The sequence below is a fragment of the Sceloporus occidentalis genome, unplaced genomic scaffold, assembly GCF_023333645.1.
Source record: "Sceloporus occidentalis isolate IW3139 unplaced genomic scaffold, rSceOcc1.0.p SCAF_3, whole genome shotgun sequence".
Classification (NCBI taxonomy): Eukaryota; Metazoa; Chordata; class Lepidosauria; order Squamata; family Phrynosomatidae; genus Sceloporus; species Sceloporus occidentalis.
The window spans coordinates 16,801,363-16,821,809 of NW_028316983.1; the positions used below are offsets into that span (position 1 = coordinate 16,801,363).

The 20,447-nt window shown below is 43.2% G+C and overlaps 1 protein-coding gene across 1 annotated transcript; it reads right to left on the reverse strand.

The window, feature by feature from the left end:
• Positions 1-180: 180 nt before the first annotated feature.
• On the reverse strand, positions 181-16,258 carry LOC149315598 (cathepsin Z-like). The gene is made up of 6 exons (XM_089518483.1): positions 16,029-16,258; positions 11,390-11,553; positions 6,161-6,340; positions 5,013-5,163; positions 2,796-2,958; positions 181-646 (listed from the first exon to the last, which is right to left on the reverse strand). Exons 1-6 carry the CDS (start codon positions 16,148-16,150, stop codon positions 533-535), a joined length of 894 nt encoding a protein of 297 aa, XP_089374609.1. The 5' UTR covers positions 16,151-16,258; the 3' UTR covers positions 181-532.
• Between the last annotated feature and the right edge of the window lie 4,189 nt (positions 16,259-20,447).

Genomic DNA, 20,447 nt, shown 5'->3' on the forward strand with positions numbered 1-20,447 from the left:
AGTATAGTGTGATAAACATCAATGTCTCAGTAAGAAGAGGCTTGAAGGGGACAACAGTAATACATTGACAAAGAAATAGCGAGTGTGCAGGGAAGAAGGAATTACAAAAGCAGGGATATAGGCATCTTAAGGTTGAGCTTAATTTGAAACATGGCTCAGACCCAAATAAAACAAAAGGAATGATAAATACTCTTGATATTTTCCTCCATGCACAAGTCTTCTCCCTCAAACCCCCAACATACAGGAGTTTGAGATTTAAAGAAATGTATCACAATCAATTCAAGTTCACAAAGCTCTCTGGTTTCTCATAGTGCAATCAGTACAATAAATTCATTTGGTTGTTTTAAAGACAGCCCTGATTTTTTTAAACACACACACACACACGCACACACATATACACACACAAAAATGGTATTAGCACAGGAAAGTCTCAATGAGTTCTTCATTAGTTGAAATTGTAGTAAACCACGGCATCCCTTTGAAAAGAAGAGGTATTGCAAAATGGTGATCGCAAACAGAAGGCCGGGCTGACTCATGGAAGAATTGGGTCTCCATAAGTACACTCTGATTCAATACCAAGATTGTAGTCTGCTCCTTTGCCTCCTTGGTATGCACTTGTCACAATCCTAAGCCAGCCTTTCTCACCCTGCAAAATATTAAGGTGCATTAGTTATACAGTGCTACCTCGGGTTACGAAATTAATTCGTTCCGCGGCACCGTTCGTAACCCGATACATTTCACAACCCGAAAAGGCTTTCCGTTAGCGCTGGAAAGCCGCTAGCCGCGCTTCGCATTTGAATTTCACGCCGAAATGAATTTTGTAACCCGAAAAATCTTTCGTTACCCGGAACAGTTTTTTCAAATCTAACTTTTTCGTACCCCGGAAATTTCGTAACGCAATCAATTCGTATCCCGGGGTACCACTGTATAGGCATAGCAGCTTTTGTATGTCAGAGAACACTTACAGAAGGTTCATCCCCCGACCATCATGTCTGTGGCTAGACATTTTTCAAGTTCTTTTCTAAATAATATTTCTATGCCTAAATTGTGTATACACTTTGTTGGGGCGACTGCATCTCAATATAGCACATGGGCCCTTCATATAGTGACAGATTGGCACGGGCAGTTGTCCTGCAAAATGTGTCGCCAAGTGAGTAAAAGGATGCTAGAGGTCAAACTGTTGGATGGAAAGACAAAGTATCACACAGCAGGTGGTTCAGTATTGTCATCTCACAACTGGGCTCAAGTAAAAAGATTCCTGTTGACAGGTTATTCAAATGGATATTGTGCCACCTTTGAGACAGAGAGAAAAATGACAGTTGCATAAGCTTTTGTAGATGCATCAGATGCATCTGATGAAGACGACCATCTACAAAGGTTATGCTACAAAGTTCTTTCTCTTAATTATTCTCAAAGATGCTACAATATCCCTTTGCATAACAATCCAGACTAACATAGCTACGTCTTCAAATTCTACACAGGCTTGGACCCAAGAGCAGCTTGTACAGGAAAGTACTTCTGCTTTGTTACATGAATGGAACCCATGGCCAAGCTGGGAGAAGAAGGGGCTTTCAAGTCTGCCTCAGCCTGCCTCTGGAACTGTGGGAACAATTGTGCATGAAACGGTCGATAATTATTTTGATTGACAGGTGACATATATTCCATGGGGCAACCACAGTCTTCTGTGTCAGGAGCACATGGCATGAGGCAAAGTTACAGGAAAGTTGTGTCATGCTATGTGGCACAGACTAATGGCTCAGAGCCAACCTCCTGTATAAGTGGACCAAGAGACTGGTCCCATCTGGTTAACTTGGGTTTGTTTGAAGAGTCGAATGTTGTATTATATTGTATTATATTGTGGACATTGCAGCTAAAGATAAAGCCTCCAGAACTTTGGATGAATGAACTATGTCTATGTTTCTTTTAAGTGTGAAAAGTGGTCAGTGCATTGCCAGTACCAATAGCTGGGTGTTTTTGTTTTTGAACTCTGCTATGATGTTGTTTTGGCTGCATCTGGGTAGACTTGTCCCCAGACTGTGCTGGTAGTTGGCTTTCCCCTCACCAACAGGAACATCCCCTCTGGCACTATATAAATGGCAGAATACTGTCAACAGATTGCCAACACCTGGAAACCCTACTGTGGGCACTATCAAGGGGGCTTCCAGGGCACAACTCCCATCTCACAGGCAGAACTCTCTCTCCTGGCTGAGCAACACTTCCACCATATCCCTTGGTCCTTTGCATTTTATACCCTCCACACCATTTTCATATACACACAGAGACTGGAATCCTGCATGGCACAAAGTACCATATTAGTTCCTCATGCATTACTAGAGAAGAATCTGGCTATGTCCTCATGGTCAGACACAGAGTGATTACATTACTCACTGAGGTCTGCCAGGATCTTCTGGAAGTCTTAGCAGATGACGTAACCATTTTGCATCTAGCAACAGGTACATAGCTAGTAGCTTTTCCAATCCCCTCTACCCTCCACCAGCCACAGAATAGCCATGGTGGAAGTGCAGCAGTCTGGAAATCTTTGGTTGCTGTGGAAGGAGGAAGGGAATACCAACCTCCACAATGACCAAATAAAGACATATGCAGATGTAATGTGGACTTATACTTGTGGTATGTTATTAACAGTCCTATGTGTTCGAAACAGCATCCAGAGTTTACAATGCATACATTGCCCATCTGTCACATGTATTTATGGGTGGGGGGAAGAGAGGGGGAGAGAGAGAGAGAGAGAGAGGTAAGGAGAAGGATTTTGTTTGTGTTCTCTTTCTGTTGCTTACCCAGGGCTCGCCCCAAGAGTTCCGTACAATCCAGTATTCTATTCCATTTTCAACTCCCCAACCAGCAACAGAGACTATGTGGTTTGTGATGTAAGCAGAATGGTATTCTGTATAAATTCCTCCAGTGTAGTCATCCAGCTTTTCAGTGGCCATGATCGCACAACTGTTTTAAATGAGATTATATTGATTTAAATATTAACCAAAATCAACATCTTTCTGAGTTCAACAGTTTCCAAATCAGTTCTCAAAATAACATATGCCTGTTTTCTCACATATTATGCAAACCCATGGACAGTAGAAGAAAAAAATTGTGATGGATATTCTCATAAAATCAGTTGGTGCTTCCATAGATTCATCTGTATGATCCTATATGTGTCTATGCCAGACCTGCACAACTTGGCAATAAGTAGGGGCCAAAATTAAAATAAAACAAACTTTTTTGGGCCACACACATATTTTAATTAAATATAATTAATTAATAATATTAATAATATTATTTAAAATTAATTAATATTAATTTCACCCTCCTCTTCCTCTGCCCTGCCCTCTTTTCAGGAGAAAGGTGAGTTGCAGAGGAGCATTGCCTGTCCTTCTCCTCAGAACAGGCAAGCAAAGGAGGAACCTTGAGCATTTGCCCATCTTCCTTCTCTGCTGCCCAGCCTTCTCAGGAGAAATCTGGGTGGAGGAGAAGCCTTGCAGGCGAAGTGTTTGTCTCTCCTCCTCCTCCTCCTCCTCCTCTTCCTCTTTCTCTTCTTCCACCCAGCCTTTTTCTCAGGAGAAATCCAGGCAGTAGTGGAGCCTTGAGGGGCAAGCATTTGCCTGTCCTCCTCCTCTTCCTCCTCCTCCTCCTCCTCCTGAGAAAGCCAAGCAATGGGCTAGTGTTCAGATCCTTGATAAACTGCTGTTGAAGTTGATTTATCTTGCAAAACCTACAGGCTTAAATGCCTTTGCTGTGCATTTTCATTAGAGGTGCAACAACAGCAGGTTGAGTGTTTGCCCGTCCTCCTATTCCTCCAACCATTCTTCTCAGAGGAAAGTCAGGTGGTGGAGGAGCCTTGAGGGGCAAGAATCCTCCTCCTCCTCCTCTCAGCCTTTTCCTAGGCAGAAAGCCAAGCATCAGTGAAGCCTTATGGGGCAAGCATTTCCCTATCCTCCTCCTCTGCTATCTGGCCATCTCCTTGGGAGAAAGTCAGCCAGTGGAGTAGCCTTGAAGGGCAAGCATTTGTCCATCCTCCTCCTTCTGGCCTTCTTCTCAGGAGAAAGCTGAGCAGTGGAGGAGCCCTGCAGGGCGATTGTTTACCCATTCTCCTCCGCCACTCAGCCTTCTTTTCAGGAGAAAGCCAGGCAGCAGAGAAGCCTTGCAGGGCTAATGTTCACCCTTCCTCCTCCTCCTCCTCCTCCTCCTCCTCTGCATGGCCTTTCCTCAGGAGGAGGCTGAATGGTGCCAGAACCTTGATGAAGAGATTCCACATTCATATGGGCCACCCAAAATCCTTCGGAGGGCCACATGTGGCCATGGGCCTTATCTTGTGTGGGCCTGGTCTATGGAAAAATATGGCCTAGTGGGTTCAATGGATCTTATTCCCAGGAAAGTGAAAAACAAACTGCATTCTAGAGAAAGTAAATAAAAATTGACTAGTAATCCCCAATTGCTTTCTGGAACAAGTTAGGACATCACTAAATATGAAAACAGTGTATCTTAAAGATTTTTAAAGAGAACAGAGGTGGTTGTAAGGAAAGCAATCATATTTGGCTGTTCAAAAGTCCTCCTGGTAGAAATCCAACAAGGTGAGTCTTGGTAACCTTTTTCTGTGTTAGCAGCAATCAAAATGTTTCAAATAAACACATTAAAAATTGCTGCTAATCCAAGAATAATTTAGTTATTAAACAAGAATCCATTATGAGGATTGCTGTTGGATCTGCCTAAAGAACCTTAGTCAGAAGTTTTAGCCAAAGTCCTGTACCAAGACTGTTGTCCCTATGAATTTGTCCTACAAAACTTGCAAACCTAATGTGCTTCTGTGAAGAACAAAATTATCATTGCAGATGCTATTCAGAAACTTGAAATAAGTTTTGCAGTTGACTTTTTAAAAAACTGTCAATAATTTTAAGAGCAAACTTAGGTATGGTCCAAAAAGCAGAACATATTTTCTTAGAGAAAAGCAAAAAGAAACAGACCATAGTAATTTATTATGCAATTTGTATATGTAGCTTTACCTGATGGGACCATTCTCATAAATTTCTGCCATCATTTTTTCACGTCCATCAAGAGATCCATAATCTGCAACTTTCCAGAGAGTGTAGTTCTTTATTAGGTGACACTGTCCAAAAGTAACACATGTTCCACATTCATTGAACTTCTGACATGCTGCAAAATAAAGACACAGAAAAGGGTATCAATCTACTGACTTTCTTGCAACAAAAAATAGAAAAGTTTACCATACAGAAGCTGCTATAATGTCATATTCATTTGTTTTCTTTCTGCTCCACTTTCTCAAATAAAGTGTTCCAAACTGTCTTACATGACAGAGGCAAAACAAAAATAACACGCAAAATTAAAAACACATAGCTGCTTTTTAAAAAACAAACAAACAAGAAAACAAACCAAAAAACACAGCAAATTCATTTATAAAACAGCTTCCAGCATGGAACCATTATGAAATGCCATCTAAAAATGAGAAAAGACGGAGCCTGCCTGACTCCCCCAGGACAGATTTCCACACATGTGGGCCACCATCAATAAGTCCTTGTCATTCCTGCCCAGTGGCAAGAGTGCCAGTACTCTTATCCCAGTGCAATGTCCTAGGACTCTGGAAAACCACAATTTGAATCCATGCTTGGCCACTGGATCTTGGGCATGGTACATTCTCTCAATCTCAGAGAAAGACAAAGGCAAACCTCTGAAGAAATCTTGCCAAGAGAACCCCATGAAGGTTCGCCTTAGCACCACCAGAAGTCAGATATGACTAGTAGGCACACAACAGTAACAAAAACTTATTTGCAAGGCTTTGTAAGAACAGTAAGAGAAACTGCTTGCCTTTTGGGAAAATATGTAATGACACTTTCCACAAACTGGACTACTGGAAGCACTAATAGTCATTGACTGCAACCCCCATCATCCTGAGTAAGTAACAAAATGCTGAAATAGCTTCATATATCTGGATTTTTTCATATATTGGATAATTATTATTCCTACTCATTTCTTGTTAATCTTATTAGACCAGAAGAGATCATCCCAATGAACATGGCCAGTGGAATTTATTTGCAAAGACTACAATTAAACTAATGAAGCCATCTGAATTGCTTTCTTTTCTTTAAAACCAGCTTTGTATAGGAAAGTAGCTTCTGCTTTTTTGCTCACATACGTTGGTCTTTTGCTTGGTAATTGTTGCAGGTCTCATCGGGGATGCCATGGTTATGAGCATACTCCCAGACAGGACTGTCATCTCCTCCATTACAACCTCCCGCATTGGCACAGTCAATGACATGCTGAACAGAGAGGTAAGCTGAGGGCCAGGCACCTTTCCTCTTGATGTTGATGCGATCTGAGGGACAAAAAGAAATGAATTCAAACTAGACCTCTTCAATATTCTATAAAGCACACATAACATGGGACATATATACTTTCAAGTCCTGAATGCAAAGGCATATCATTGAACATCAAAACATTCACAACTACATTATTTCTGATTTCTATGTATTGTGACTAAACTGAAGACGCCATACTCTGGAACTGAATGTCATACTCTGGAGATGGAATGTCACGACTCACTGGAAAAGATGATATTGCTCAGCGGAATGGAAAAGAGGGAGAGCACATTTAAGGTGGATTTATTTAATGAAGGAATCCAGGGCCCTGAGTTTGCAAGGCCTGAGCAGGTCAGCTGATGACTGGGGATCTTGGAGGTCATTCATTCATAGGTTCATCATAAGTCTAAGTCAACTTGATAACAAATAATAGCAACAAAAATGTGGGAAATCTGCAACTGAATCTTCTAATGATTTCATAGTTATTTACACACATCCCCCCACCCTTAGGGTGGGGGACCTGAACTGGATCAGACTAAGGGGAAAGAGATACCTATTATTGCCAGCATTTCAAATTATTTACATTTTTGGGCTTCAGCCTCTCAGTGAATCAAGGAGTCGGAAGATACCACAAAGGCCATTCAGTCCGATCCCCTGCCATGCAGGAATGCACAATCACAGCACTCCCAACAGAGGGACATCCTGCCTCTGCTTGGCTCTCAGAATCTCCTAGCCAACCCTGGCACTGGCCATGATGGCTAGGGAATTATGAAGTTGTAGTTTCAAAAAGTGATTTCCCCCTCCCCATTGCTATGACATTTTCCCACTAAGGGGAGCATCACTTTTCAGGGACAAAAATGTTGTGATAAGGAGGAGGTGAGTTGTAAAAGAGTAAAACACACTCCTCTCCCAGTGTTGCTGGTCTGATCCCACTCAAGAGCCCTCTCTAACCCACCCCTGCTTTTAAATGAAAGTTGTCATTAACCTGGTATTATAATATTCTAGTAAGAACCTCCCAGATGTTCTGAGAGTGCGGGGCGGATTATGTAGGGAAAAGCGCTCTTGCAAGTAACTTGGACCCGAGCCATATAAGGCTTAAAAGGTAATAACCAACACCTTGTATTGCACCCGGAAGCTAATTGGTAGCCAGTGAAGAGATTTCAATATTGGTGTTATATGGTCAAACCTAGATGTTCCGGTGACCAATCTGGCTGCTGCATTTTGAACCAACTGAAGCTTCCAAATTTTGTACAAGGGTAGCTCCAAGTAGAGCGCATTGCAGAAATCTAACTGCAAGATTACCAGTGCAAGTACTACTGCTTCAAGGTCCTTTCAGTCCAGGTAGGGATGCAGTTGGCGTATCAACCAAAGCTGATACCAAGCACTCTTGGCCGTAGCATCTATCTGGGATGTCAATTGTACGGCCGGGTCCAGGAGTACTCCCAAGCTGCGAACTTTGTCCTTAGGGGTAAGTGTGACCCCATACAGGACTGGGTGACAAAACTCCATCCCTGGACTTGGGGTACCTATTGCGAGTACCTCCATTTTCTCTGGATTCGGTCTGAGTTTGCTTTCCCTCATCCAGCCCATTACCGATTCAAGGCAGGCATCCAGAGGAGAGATGCCATCCCTAGACACTGCAATAGTCAGGGACATAGAGAAATAAATTTGGGTGTCATCAGCATACTCCATGACTCCAGATGTTCTCTCCCAGTGGCTTCATGTAAATGTTGAAAAGCATGGGGGACAGGATGATGTTCTGAGGGACGCCAGATGTCAGCTCTCTCTTGAAAGAGCACCTGTCCCCCACCATCACCATCTGCAGTCTGCCTGAGCGGTAGGAATGGAACCACTGGAGATCAGTGCCCTCAATACCTTACTCCCTCAGGTGTTCCAGAAGGATACCATGGTCTATGGTATTGAATGCCGCTGAGATGTCCAAGAGCACCAGAAAGGTCACACTGCCCTGTCGATGCCCAGATGGAGATCATTGACTAACACTGTCAACATACATGGTGCTTTACAAAGTAAACATCTGATACCTACCTCAAGGACCTTAGCATCTAAACTGTTAAGCAGAGAAAGCAACTGAAGGAGAAGTAAAGGAAGGATTAAGCAGACAAAGTGTATGCTCTTATTTGAGTTACAAATAGTTTGGCCAAGAGTTCATGTTTTGGAGACATCCTTGGAGAACAAGGCATGTAACTGGGGAAAAATATACAAAGGAATTTTATAGCACCTTTAAGACTAACTGAAAGAAAGAAGCTGGTAGCAGAAGCTTTCATAGATTTTATTTCCTGAGATGCATGGGGTGGAAGGGAAGGTCCAGCGACAAACCCTATGCATCATAGACTTTCAAATTTATGAAAGCTCATGCTACCAGCTTTTTTGTTTCAGCGAGCCTCAAAGGGACTACCTTTGCACTCTGCTTCCCCAGACTAACATGGCTATGTCTTTGAATTCTACCACTTTAGGGGGAAAAAATATGCAACAGAGAACACATATGAGGAACCAGCACTCTGTGTGCCAAACACAATATGCCAATCCAACCCATCTGGCCCAAAGGGATTTAGGACAAAGCTACATCCAAAGCCTTGTCCCTCTACCAGTGTAACATGGCAGTAAACCAACTGTGCCTCAAGTCTTGGGTAGGTCACTTCCTCATTCCCAACCAGTAACTGCTTTCATATGTTCCCAGGGATGGTGGCATTACTGCAGAATTTCAAGATTTTCATGACCATCCTATCCCACAAAATGGGAGAACTTTCTCTTTTGGATTACCCCCCAAACTACCTAGCTAGCATCAACACTGACCATGTTGGCTACAGGATTCCGGAATTTGTAGTTCAAAAACTTCTCCAAGCCCTAAGTACAGAGCTCTCTATTTGGCTGCATGGGCTGGCATCTTGTTCATGATATATGCATGTTCAAGTTGTATTGTACATGCAGAGGGAATTATTTGACAATGCACAGTGGACATGTAACAAAACATGGGATCCTGCACTGATATCCCCATTCATGTACTTCATCACGCTATGCATTGCACATTATGCAATGATGCCTATACACAAATGTTTTGGTGTGTAATGCTGCTATTCTCTAAGGCAAGGAATCTCAACCTGGGATTCCCTGACTCCCAGGGTGACAGATGGAATTTCACAGGGTGCAAAAAAGAGTGGTTTGTGTCCTTGAGTGACAAGTCACAAGTCATCACTCAGTTAGCTCCCTGTATCCCTTGAGAAGTCGTAGTAGGTAGTTGTGTTGTATAAATATTAGTCCAATTATTTATTTTATCAAAAGGAGACAATTTTACAATTTACAATAGTTAACGTTTTCTTCTAAATAAATTAGAATCCAATTGCTTAATTTAGGGCTGTACAGACCACCCTGAAAGGGTGGTCTACAGCCACCCTTTCCGCTAACGAGGGATGCTGCAGCAGCCAAACCGTGTGGTGTCCCTCTGCCCCTAAAAGAACCCGGGAAACTGGGTTCTTTTAGGAGCACATAGCCAATGCCACAAGTGCGCCATTAGCGGACTGTGATGCATAAGTGACACAAGTATAGCGCTGCTACATACAGACGCTACGCGGCACTTGCTTCATGGACATGCCCCCCAGGTGGGCAGGGCTGCACAGTCATGGTGGCACCCATACATCCTAGGGTTTGGGGGCGTGTGGTTGCTGTGCACTCCTGAACCATAGTAATGGCAGTGGCATGCCATGTTTGGCCCGTCTGTCCCGGGCCTTAGATTGACATTTTATGCACTGAGTTAAAAGCTTATTTTTCTATGTTCAGTTTCTTCACCAGCAGTATTGTTTGTGTTTCAATTTGTGGTTTAAAAAGTTAGAAATTACACTTCTTTATCTTCAAATCTATTATGCTTGTACATGATGTAAACATTAATCAATCGTTTCCTAGGGATGTTTGCAAAGGAAAGGTTGGGAACCACTGCTCTATGGATTTGAAAAATGCTAGCATAGTGTATCTCCATGAGTAGATATTTATGCTGTACTAAAGGGATGCAGAATTGCAGCCAATGAGGATGACTTGTGGGGTGAAAACGGTAATTGAAAAGATAAATAGTAACTATTGCTACCCCACACACAATTACTTTGCACCTGCTACTGAGTAAAAAACCTCAAAAGGCTAGTAAAGAAAGCAGTACATGTCACAAAAAGCCCAACATCTGCTCATTTCTGTTATAGGACAGACACTTGCCCTAGGAATACTTTATCACTTCCTTCCCCTTTTTTCCAAATCCCAGCTGATCTCTCGCTAAAGTTCTCTATTGTTTCAGCTATGTCACTTTGTTCTCAAAATATTAAACTAAAGCACGAGTTGTGAGCAGAACGTTAAATCATAATTTTTGAAATCTTCTAATTCTAATCTGCCATTTTAATCTTTTAGATTACAGTTCCCAGAATCCCACAGGCAGCTTGTCCACTGAGTTATGGACTACAAAATTAGAATTTCCAAACTCTGGTTATGAATGGCCAATTTCATTCATATACGTAATATAAACTGGCTGAAAATTACAAAGCAGGTGGTTATGGCTACCCACACAACTATCTCCACATATCCATTCTCCTATCAGTCAGGACAATACAGACTGACATTTTCAACCTCTGCCAGTTCAGTGCAAGGAGGAAATGCAACTGGGAATTGAAACTGGGATCCTGTTGCATCAGAGTTCACTCATAGGAGAAAGGTGCAATCATCAGTCTGCTGTGTCCTGATCAAAAGGAGAAAAGACCCTGTTGTTGCTCACAGGGGCTTCTGCGGGGTAAGCCAGCGGGTGGGTGGACATGCTTGGAGATACTACTTAGCCAGACATAAAGGTAATTCTGTAACTAAGTATCTGAATCTCAGCCAGTGTCCTTCTTGTCAAACATGGCAAAACACAACAAATGAAAGCTGGCTCATTACAAAAGGGAATTTGTGACTTTTTACAAAGGTAAAGAGCAAGGAAAGAAAACCCAAGTGTTCTCCTGGATGCAGCCCACTGGGCTGCGTGTATTCTGTAATCCTGCACATGGCCAAAACTGGTCTAGCCCACTTGGTCATACCTGCTAAGGCACTGGTGCTTCCATGGGCCCAACAGGACCCACAGTACTGAGGGATGTGCTGGTTCCGAGTAGTGCTTACAAAATTGACACCATTTACGTTTCTCCAGTCCCAGGCCTTGGGCAATGCAGAGATGTCCAAATATTCGTGAGGGCGAGGGTAGGTTCTGTTTGGCAAAAAGAGGGTGAACAGATAAAATGCCGATTCCATATTTAGTGAGGTAGGCTATTTCTCAATGTTGTTTATTTCATTTACTGTATATGTAGCCTTGAGGAGCACAAGGCAGTGTATATTGTTCTCCCCTTCACACTTTACTCTCACAACAACCCATAAAGTAGGTTATCATGGGCCTGTTACAGACTGCCAAAATAAAGCTGCTTAAGGTCTCTTTGGAGGTATACTGTTTAAATGATGCATGCACCCTAAGAATCCGGAAGCTACACCAAAGCTGCACTCCAGTGCTTAGGAATGGAGTATGGCTTTGGCGCAACCTCCGGACTCTTAGGACCCATGCATCATTTAAATAGCATACCTCCAAAGACTCGAAGCAGCTTTATTTTGGCAGTCTGTAACAGGACATAGACTCATAGAATCACAGAGTTGGAAGAGACGACAAGTGCCATTCAGTCCAACCCCCCCCCCCCCCGTCATGTAGGAACTCTCAATCAAAGCATCCCTGACAGATGGCCATCCAGCCTCTGTTTAAAGACCTCCAAAGAAGGAGACTCTACCACTCTCCGAGGAAGTTTGTTCCACTGTCAAACAGCCCTTACTGTCAGGAACTTCCTCCTAATATTGAGGTGGAATCTCTTTTCCTGGAGCTTGCATCCTTTGTTCCAGATCCTAGTCTCTGGGGCAGCTGAAAACAAGCTTGCTCCCTCCTCAATATGACATCCCTTCAAATATTTAAACAGGGCTATCGTATCGCCTCTTAACCTTCTCTTCTCCAGGCTAAACATCCCCAGCTCCCTAAGTCGTTCTTCATAGGGCATGGTTTCGAGACCTTTCACCATTTTAGTTGTTCTCCTTTGGACACGCTCCAGTTTCTCAACATCCTTTTAAAATTGTGTTTCCCAGAACTGGACACAATATTCCAGGTGCGTCCTGACCAGAACAGAATAGAGTGACACTATTAGTTCTCTTTATATTTTTATTGACGCAGCCTAAAATCGCATTGGCCTTTTTAGCTGCCACATCACACTGTTGGCTCATGTTCAACTTGTGGTCTACTTGGACTCCCAGATCCCTTTCACATGTAGTTTCATTCAGCCAAATGTCCCCCATCCTATATCTGTGCATTTCATTTTTCATCTCTAAGTGCAGTAGCTTACATTTCTCTGTGTTGAATTTCATTTTGTTAGCCTTGGTCCAGCTTTCTAATCTATTAAGGTCATTTTGAATTTTGATCCTGTCCTCTGGAGTATTAGCTATTCCTCCTAATTTGGTATCATCTGCAAATTTGATAAGTATGCCCCCAATTCTGTCATCCAAGTCATTGATAAAGATGTTGAATAGCACTGGGCCCAGGACAGAACCCTGTGGGACTCCACTGGTCACTTCTCTCCAGGATGAAAAGGAGCCATTGCTGATGGTTATGCTGAAGGAAAGGGACAAGTTCACCCTGGGAAACTCATGAGTGAATGAAAACTTGAATTAGCTCTCCATCCCCCCAGTTCCAGTCAGACATACTAATCTATCCTTTCCCAAACCTGATGCCCTCCGTGGAGGGATGTTATGCACATCTCTGCTTACATGTCCCAATTATTTTAAGTGGCACATTCAAAAGAGTTTATCACACAGAGGTGGAAACTAGATTTAAAGTGAAAACAACCCACTTTTACAGGTTGTTTTTTAACATGACATTTGGGGTTAACAAGAACAGAAAGTAGAAAAAAACTGCAAATGCGTATTGTCTTTCAGATGATGTTTGGGTGAAAGAGAAATAACGCAACATTAACCTATATGGAAAGTCGACAAAATCTGCTCCTTTTTACTTTTGGGAACTTCTGCAAGTAAAAAGGAGTGGATTTTGGTGACTTTCTGTTCAGGTTAATGTTGCGTTATTTCTCCTTTACACAAATACGCCTGAAAAACAACCCACTTTTGTGGGTTTATTTCAGACTTTTAAATCCCGTTTCTGCACGGGGTTTAAGCAATTTGCCTCATGTGATAAACTCCAAAGAGAGGGCCTTCTCAGTGGCTGCTCCCAGTCTCTGGAATTCCTTCATTGGAAGCCTAGGATGCCCAACTGACAACTGTCCTTCCACAGCAAGGGGTTTTGGGGGGCAGGGGTCTATCTGTCTTCCTCAAACTTTGGCAAACTTCTGGCTACTGAGGATGGGGATTTTAACCCTCATACCTACGTAACCATATTTCATTTCCCTTTTTTACTGAAGTGGTTGAAACTGCCTTTTATTTGGTTATTGTTTTAAAATGATAATCTGTTTCATCGTGTTGCAGTGTTGCAACTCACTGTGTTTCTCTCTGTATTTTGCTTTTGGGGAAATAAATAAATAAATAAATAGTAATAAATAATTTGGAGGGATGCCATCCTGAGCTGGTATTCTAATCCAGAGGTGGAAACCCTTTAGTCTCCTAGATGTTTTGGATTCCAGCTCCCCAAATCCTCAGCCCACATGGCCAATGGTAAAGGAAAGTGGAAGCTGTGGCAAGACATGTGGGCAGCTATCAGTCCCCCTCCCCTGCTCTTATCTGGCATAGTCTGACCTCTCCTCACATGACTGCTCTTGCAACCATAACATTTTTCTCCAGCAAACATCTGCTCTTTCTTCAGAAACCTCATGTGATCACAGCCTAAAGTAGGAATTTGATCCGTCTCTTGCAGAAGTGTCTAGAAAAATGCTTAGATAAGTTAGAAAGACAAATATTTGGACCTTGTCAGCAGTTGCAAATAGACAAGAGGAGATTATTGTTGTGTTTGAGAGCACTTTAACTGCCCTGGCTCAGTGCTAGGGAATTCTGGGAACGGTAGTTTTGTGAGACATTGAGCCTTCTCTGTTGAGAGAGCACTCTGGTGCCACAACCAAAAACTACGGTTCCCAAGATTCCCTAGCACTGAGCCAGGACAAATTAAAGCGGTCTCAAATTGGGTTGTTTCTGCAGTGTTTTCTGGATTTATGTTTTTTTTAAAAAAGCCTGCCTAAATAAACATGTTTTTGCTTGACACTGGAGAAATCACGCGGTTGTGACACCACTTTTAAGTGGCTGTTGTTGACGTGTGTCTCCAGGTGCCCCACCCAACTACTGTTCCCAGAATCCCATAGCATGGAGCCATGGCAGTTAAAGCAGGGTCGAACCGGATTGTTTCTGCAGTGCAGATTATCATCATCATCATCATCATCATCATCATCTTCAGTGCAGATTATCATCATCATCATCATCATCTGCAGTGCAGATTATTATTATGAACATCATCTGCAGTGTTGGTTATTATTATTATCATCATCATCTACAGTATGGATCATCGTCGTCGTCGTCATTATATGCAGTGTGGATTAATTATTATACAGTGGTACCCCGGGATACGAATTGATCGCGTTACGAAATTTCCGGGGTACGAAAAAGTTAGATTTGAAAAAACTGTTCCGGGTAACGAAAGATTTTTCGGGTTACGAAATTCATTTCGGCGCGAAATTCAAATGCGAAGCGCGGCTAGCGGCTTTCCAGCGCTAACGGAAAGCCTTTTCGGGTTGCGAAATGTATCGGGTTACGAACGGCGCCGCGGAACGAATTAATTTCGTAACCCGAGGTAGCACTGTATTATATATCATTATTGCTATCTGCAGTGCAGATTATTATTATTATCTGCAGTGTGGATTATTATTATATTATATTATATATTATTATTATTGTCTGAAGCACAGATTATTATTGTTATCATCATCATCTGCAGTGTGGATTATTATTATTATCATCATCATTATATGCAGTGTTGATTATTACTATTATATTATATATTATTATTATCTGCAGCACAGATTATTATTATTATCTGCAGTGTGGATTATATTATTATTATTATTATCTGCAGTGCAGAATTATTATTATTATTATTATTATTATTATTATTATTACAGTTTATCTGTCCAGGGCCATACATTGACATGGTCCTTGACACAGAGAGATATTGCAGCCCCTTGAAGACTGAGAGAGAAAGAAAGACGTTGGCAGCAGGAACTTTTGCCTAGACTTCAGCCTACTTCCTCAGATGCATTTGGTCCTTTTTACAGAAAGAGAAACAGTTCCAAACATTCATTGCATCCTGCCAAAGGCTTACAATCGAATTACAGTGGACCCTTGTTATACGCTGGGGTTTGGTTCCAAGATCCCCCGTGTATAACAAAATCCGTGGATGCTCAAGTCCCATGAAATAGAATGACAGAGCAAAATGGTGTCCCGTTTTCAAATCAAGGTTTGATATTTGAGATGTATACTTTTTGGGAACATTTTCAAAGCGTGTATGCTTGAATCCGTGTATAAGAAGGGCCGACTGTATATATAGAGTAATGATAAACAAATCCGGGAAATATAATGCAATAGCAAGTGAGCTATAATCCAAGATGCTATGCAGCCTAAAGAGTGGCCCATTCCCTAGTCCGGGGTCCCCTTTCTGCTTCTTACCGGAGGGAAGGGGCTTTCCCCGGGCGGGGCTTGTAGCAGCTGTGCCTGCTGCTTCCATGGAAGAAGGCTCCCTGGGCCAAGGACAGTCCCAGGAGGAAGATCAGGAGGAGGAGCTGGGCCATTGGGAGGCTGGAGGAGAGGGCTTCCTTCGCAAAGGCCAAGGAGAGCGCAGCGCAGGAGCTCCGGAGTCAGCAGCTGAGCAAAGCCTGAGCCTCGGGCGCCTGCTTTTGAAGGGGAGCCACAGGGAAGGAGGCAGCAAAGAGGAGGAGGAGGAGGAGGAGCAGCCCAGGGGGGGGAAGGCTTCTCTGGGGGAGGACTCAGGGCAAAGTCTGCAGCGCCAGAGGGACTGGGGAGGGTTGGCTGCAAAACCTGGGGCCAAATCACAGCCGGACTCCAGGAGGCGAAAGAGGCCAAGGCACCGCAACATGGACAGGGTTGGAAGGGAGCCCAGGGGCCATCCAGACCAACCCCATTCTGCCATGCAGGAAGTCTCAGTCAAAACATCCCCATTGACAAATGGCCATCCAGCCTCTGTTTAAAGACCTCCAAGGAAGGAGACTCCACTACACTCCGAGGAAGGAGTGTGTTCCACTGTTGAAGAGCCCTTACTGTCAGGAAGTTCCTCCTAATGTTGAGCTGGAATCTCCTTTCCTGGAGCTTGCATCCATTGTTCCAGGTTCTATTCTCTGGAGCAGCAGAAAACAAGCTTGCTCCAGCCTCAATATGACACCCCTTCAAATATTTAAACAGGGCTAACATATCAATTTTGTGTGCCTTCAAATCAATTTCTACTTATGGCAACCCTATCATGGGGTTTTCTTGGGAAGGCTTGTGCAGGGGAGGTTTGCCTTTCTTTGCCTTCCCCTGAGGCTGAGAGTGTGTGACTTGCCCAAAGTCACACTAAACAATCCTCTGACAAAAAGTGCTTCTTTAACACCAGCAAAAGGCAGCGGGGTTGGAGGGGAGATTGCAATGAAAGGAGACAACAATTACTTCTCAAGATATTCTGTCTTTCTTTATAGTTTGTCCATTAAACTCAGAGCTTGGCCATGTTACTGTTTTAGAGTACAGCTCTCAGAATCTCACAGCCAATACACAGGAACTGGGAAACCTGGCTGGAATATTCTAGTAGCCAAAGTCCAAAAAATAGCTTTGCCAAACTCCAGTTGGAACATAATGAATTTAGAAATCCACAATGTGCCAAGCATTGAATGAAACCGTTCTTCCAGTGCTACCATACTCCTGTGGCACAGAGCCCATCTGTGACAAGTACACAGAGTTCATACATGTAATAACTGACAAATGCCCCAGGCCTGGATGTTCCCTTCCTATATGCTGCCAACTGCCATTATTTACTGGAAGTCTTTAAAAGTCCCATATAGCTTAAAGACAGTTCAGAGACGGAGCATGGATTGCCATGCTTAATTCTATATAATTCCAAAACAAAAATGTATGGAAACTTGCAAAGGGGGGTTTGGAAGTCACTTTTACTCTCTCCTGCAGAAGCAGTATGCCTTTTTTCTCTGAAGTTCAAAGCCCCAGTTTTGGATCAAGGCCTTTTGCTTATTGTGATGATATGCAGAATGGGCATTCAAAGCAGGCTGTTTTTACTCGCATCCTAAAAGTGTTTTGGTATTGATTATGTTGGTTATTAATCTTCAAACACCTGTGGATCATGGCTTCTCCAGGGATGGATTAATATGCTAAAGCAGTTTGTCCAGAACAGAAACCACTGAAGATAAAAACACTATAGTCTCTCAAACCACATCAGTGATGGCATTACTGACAGAAATGGGATTAAATACAGTATTGGGTTGTCCAGAACTCTTTGTGTAAGCTCTGGTTAAGATGGGAAGTGTACCTACAGGTGTCAATGACTGTTATTCTGCTAAACATTCTGCAACATCTTTTCACCTGCCTTTGCCCCCTAAAGGCATCATTATAACTACTTGTATAACAGCACCACACCCACATCTACAAGTTTTGCACTTCTATTGTTAGTCACACATGCAACCAGAACATTCATAGCTATAAAGGTCTGTTCCTAGGAACTTTGCTCCATGCATCTTATGAAGTAGACTTAAGTCTATGGCCTCATTCCCACTACAGAATCAACTAGTTTTTGAGGCAAATTGATGATGCTATTTAGTACTGAATAGACGTTCACACTATTCAAACAGCAATCGAACCTTACCTGTTTCATAGTTTTTTGTAGGGTTTTTTGGGCTATATGGCCATGTTCTAGAACAGTGATGGCGAACCTATGGCACGCGTGCCAGAGGTGGCACTCAGAGCCCTCTCTGTGGGCACATGTGCCATCGCCCCAGCACAGTTTGCGCCAGAGTTTGTTACTAGAAAGCCAGAGGGGCATTGCACTTTGCAATAAATAAGTGGGTTTTGGGTTGCAGTTTGCGCACTCAGCCTCTAAAAGGTTCACCATCACTGTTCTAGAAGATTTTCTTCCTGACGTTTCGGCAACATCTGTGTCTGGCATCTATGAAACTATGTGTGAAAGGGATCTAGGAGTCCAAGTAGACCACAAGTTGAACATGAGTCAACAGTGCGATGCGGCAGCTAACAAGGCCAATGCGATTTTAGGCTGCATCAATAAAAGTATAGTGTCTAGATCAAGGGAAGTAATAGTGCCACTGTATTCTGCTTTGGTCAGGCCCCACCTGGAATACTGTGTCCAGTTCTGGGCACCACACTTTAAAAGGATGAGGAGAAACTGGAGCGTGTCCAAAGGAGGGCAACTAAAATGGTGAAGCATGCCCTATGAGGAACGACTTAGGGAGTTGGGGATGTTTAGCCTGGAGAAGAGAAGGTTAAGAGGTGATATGATAGCCCTGTTTGAATATTTGAAGAGATGTCATGTTGAGGAGGGAACAAGTTTGTTTTCTGCTGCTCCAGAGAACAGGACCCAGAGCAATGGATGCAAGCTCCAGGAAAAGAGATTCCACCTCAACATTAGGAAGAACTTCCTGACAGTAAGGGCTGTTCGACAGTGGAACAAACTCCCTCGGAGTGTAGTGGAGTCTCCTTCCTTAGAGGTCTTCAAACAGAGGCTGGATGGCCATCTGTCGGGGATGCTTTGATTGTGAATTCCTGCATGGCAGAGGGTTGGACTGGATGGCCCTCGTGGTCTCTTCCAACTCTACGATTCTATGATTCTAAGTGGAAGAAATACTTTGCTATTTATTACAATGACACAACCTGCAAACCAGTGATGGCTTAGTGCAGCAGATCCAGAACCAATTTTGTGCTCCCACAGATCCTCTTGGGGGACATGTGGGCTGCCAAAAATGTTAAAATGGCAAATATTTTCCATGCATTGCCATACTTCCTTTCAACACATTACTGTATTACTGGAATCTCTTTTCCTGTAGTTTGAATCCATTGCTCCAGACCTATTCTCTTCTGAGGAAAAAAGATTCCACCGGAACATTAGGAAGAACTTCATGATAGAGCTGTTAGACAGTGGAACACACTCCCTCAGAGTGTAGCTTAGTCTCCTTCCTTGGAGGTTGTCAAACAGAGGCTGCATGGCCATTTTTTGGAGGTGCTTTGTGCATTCTTGCATGGCAGGGAGTTGGACTGGATGGCCCTTGTGGTCTCTTCCTATTCTCTCTCTCAAACCTTCTTTTCGGTGTCCAGGAGTAATGGATTAGTGAAATGGAATTACGCTACTGGTCAGAGAGACATCTCCCTGCACTGCACACTGTGAACAAATTTTAGGATCTTATATCTTGGTTGTGAAGGGAGTAAAAAGATGAGGCCACTGTTTTTTCTAGGAGATTTTATTGGAAAAAGTAAGGCTAATGGCACATACTTCTATTATGACAGATCAAAACACACCAAGGCAAGTAGGGAACAGCCACCATTCTTCCATGACTACTTGAAGTTTTACTGGGCCAAATTGGCTGTGGAGGTGGAAAGGCAGGCACCCAAATCAGGATTTCAGGGAGCACCTTGAGCGGAGCCTGGTGGTCCACTCTAAAGCAGGACACAAATATCTAGGGCAAAGACAGTCGGTAGGAGTCCTTTTGGGAAGACAGACACAGGGGACAGGAAATAGCGTCCCTGCTCAATGCTAGAGCACATGATGTCCATGGAGAAGGTCTGAGATTCAGTCTCCAGGTAAGGCGGAGAAATATGCCTCCCTCCCTGGAACCCTGAAGAATAACTGTTGTCAGTTTACTTTGGCCCCTTTCAGACTGACCCATAAAGCCTGGTCAGATCCGGGTCGATCCGGAAGGCCCCTCTTCGGGTTTACCCAGTCGCGAGTGCCCATTGCTTTTCCACCTTCGAAGCCACCCGCGGCAGTTTGACCCGGGTGAAAGTTCATATTCCCGCGATCCGAATAAAGATGGGGTGTCTTACCCGGTCATTTGCGAACCTGTTCGGTTTTTCCTCATGTTA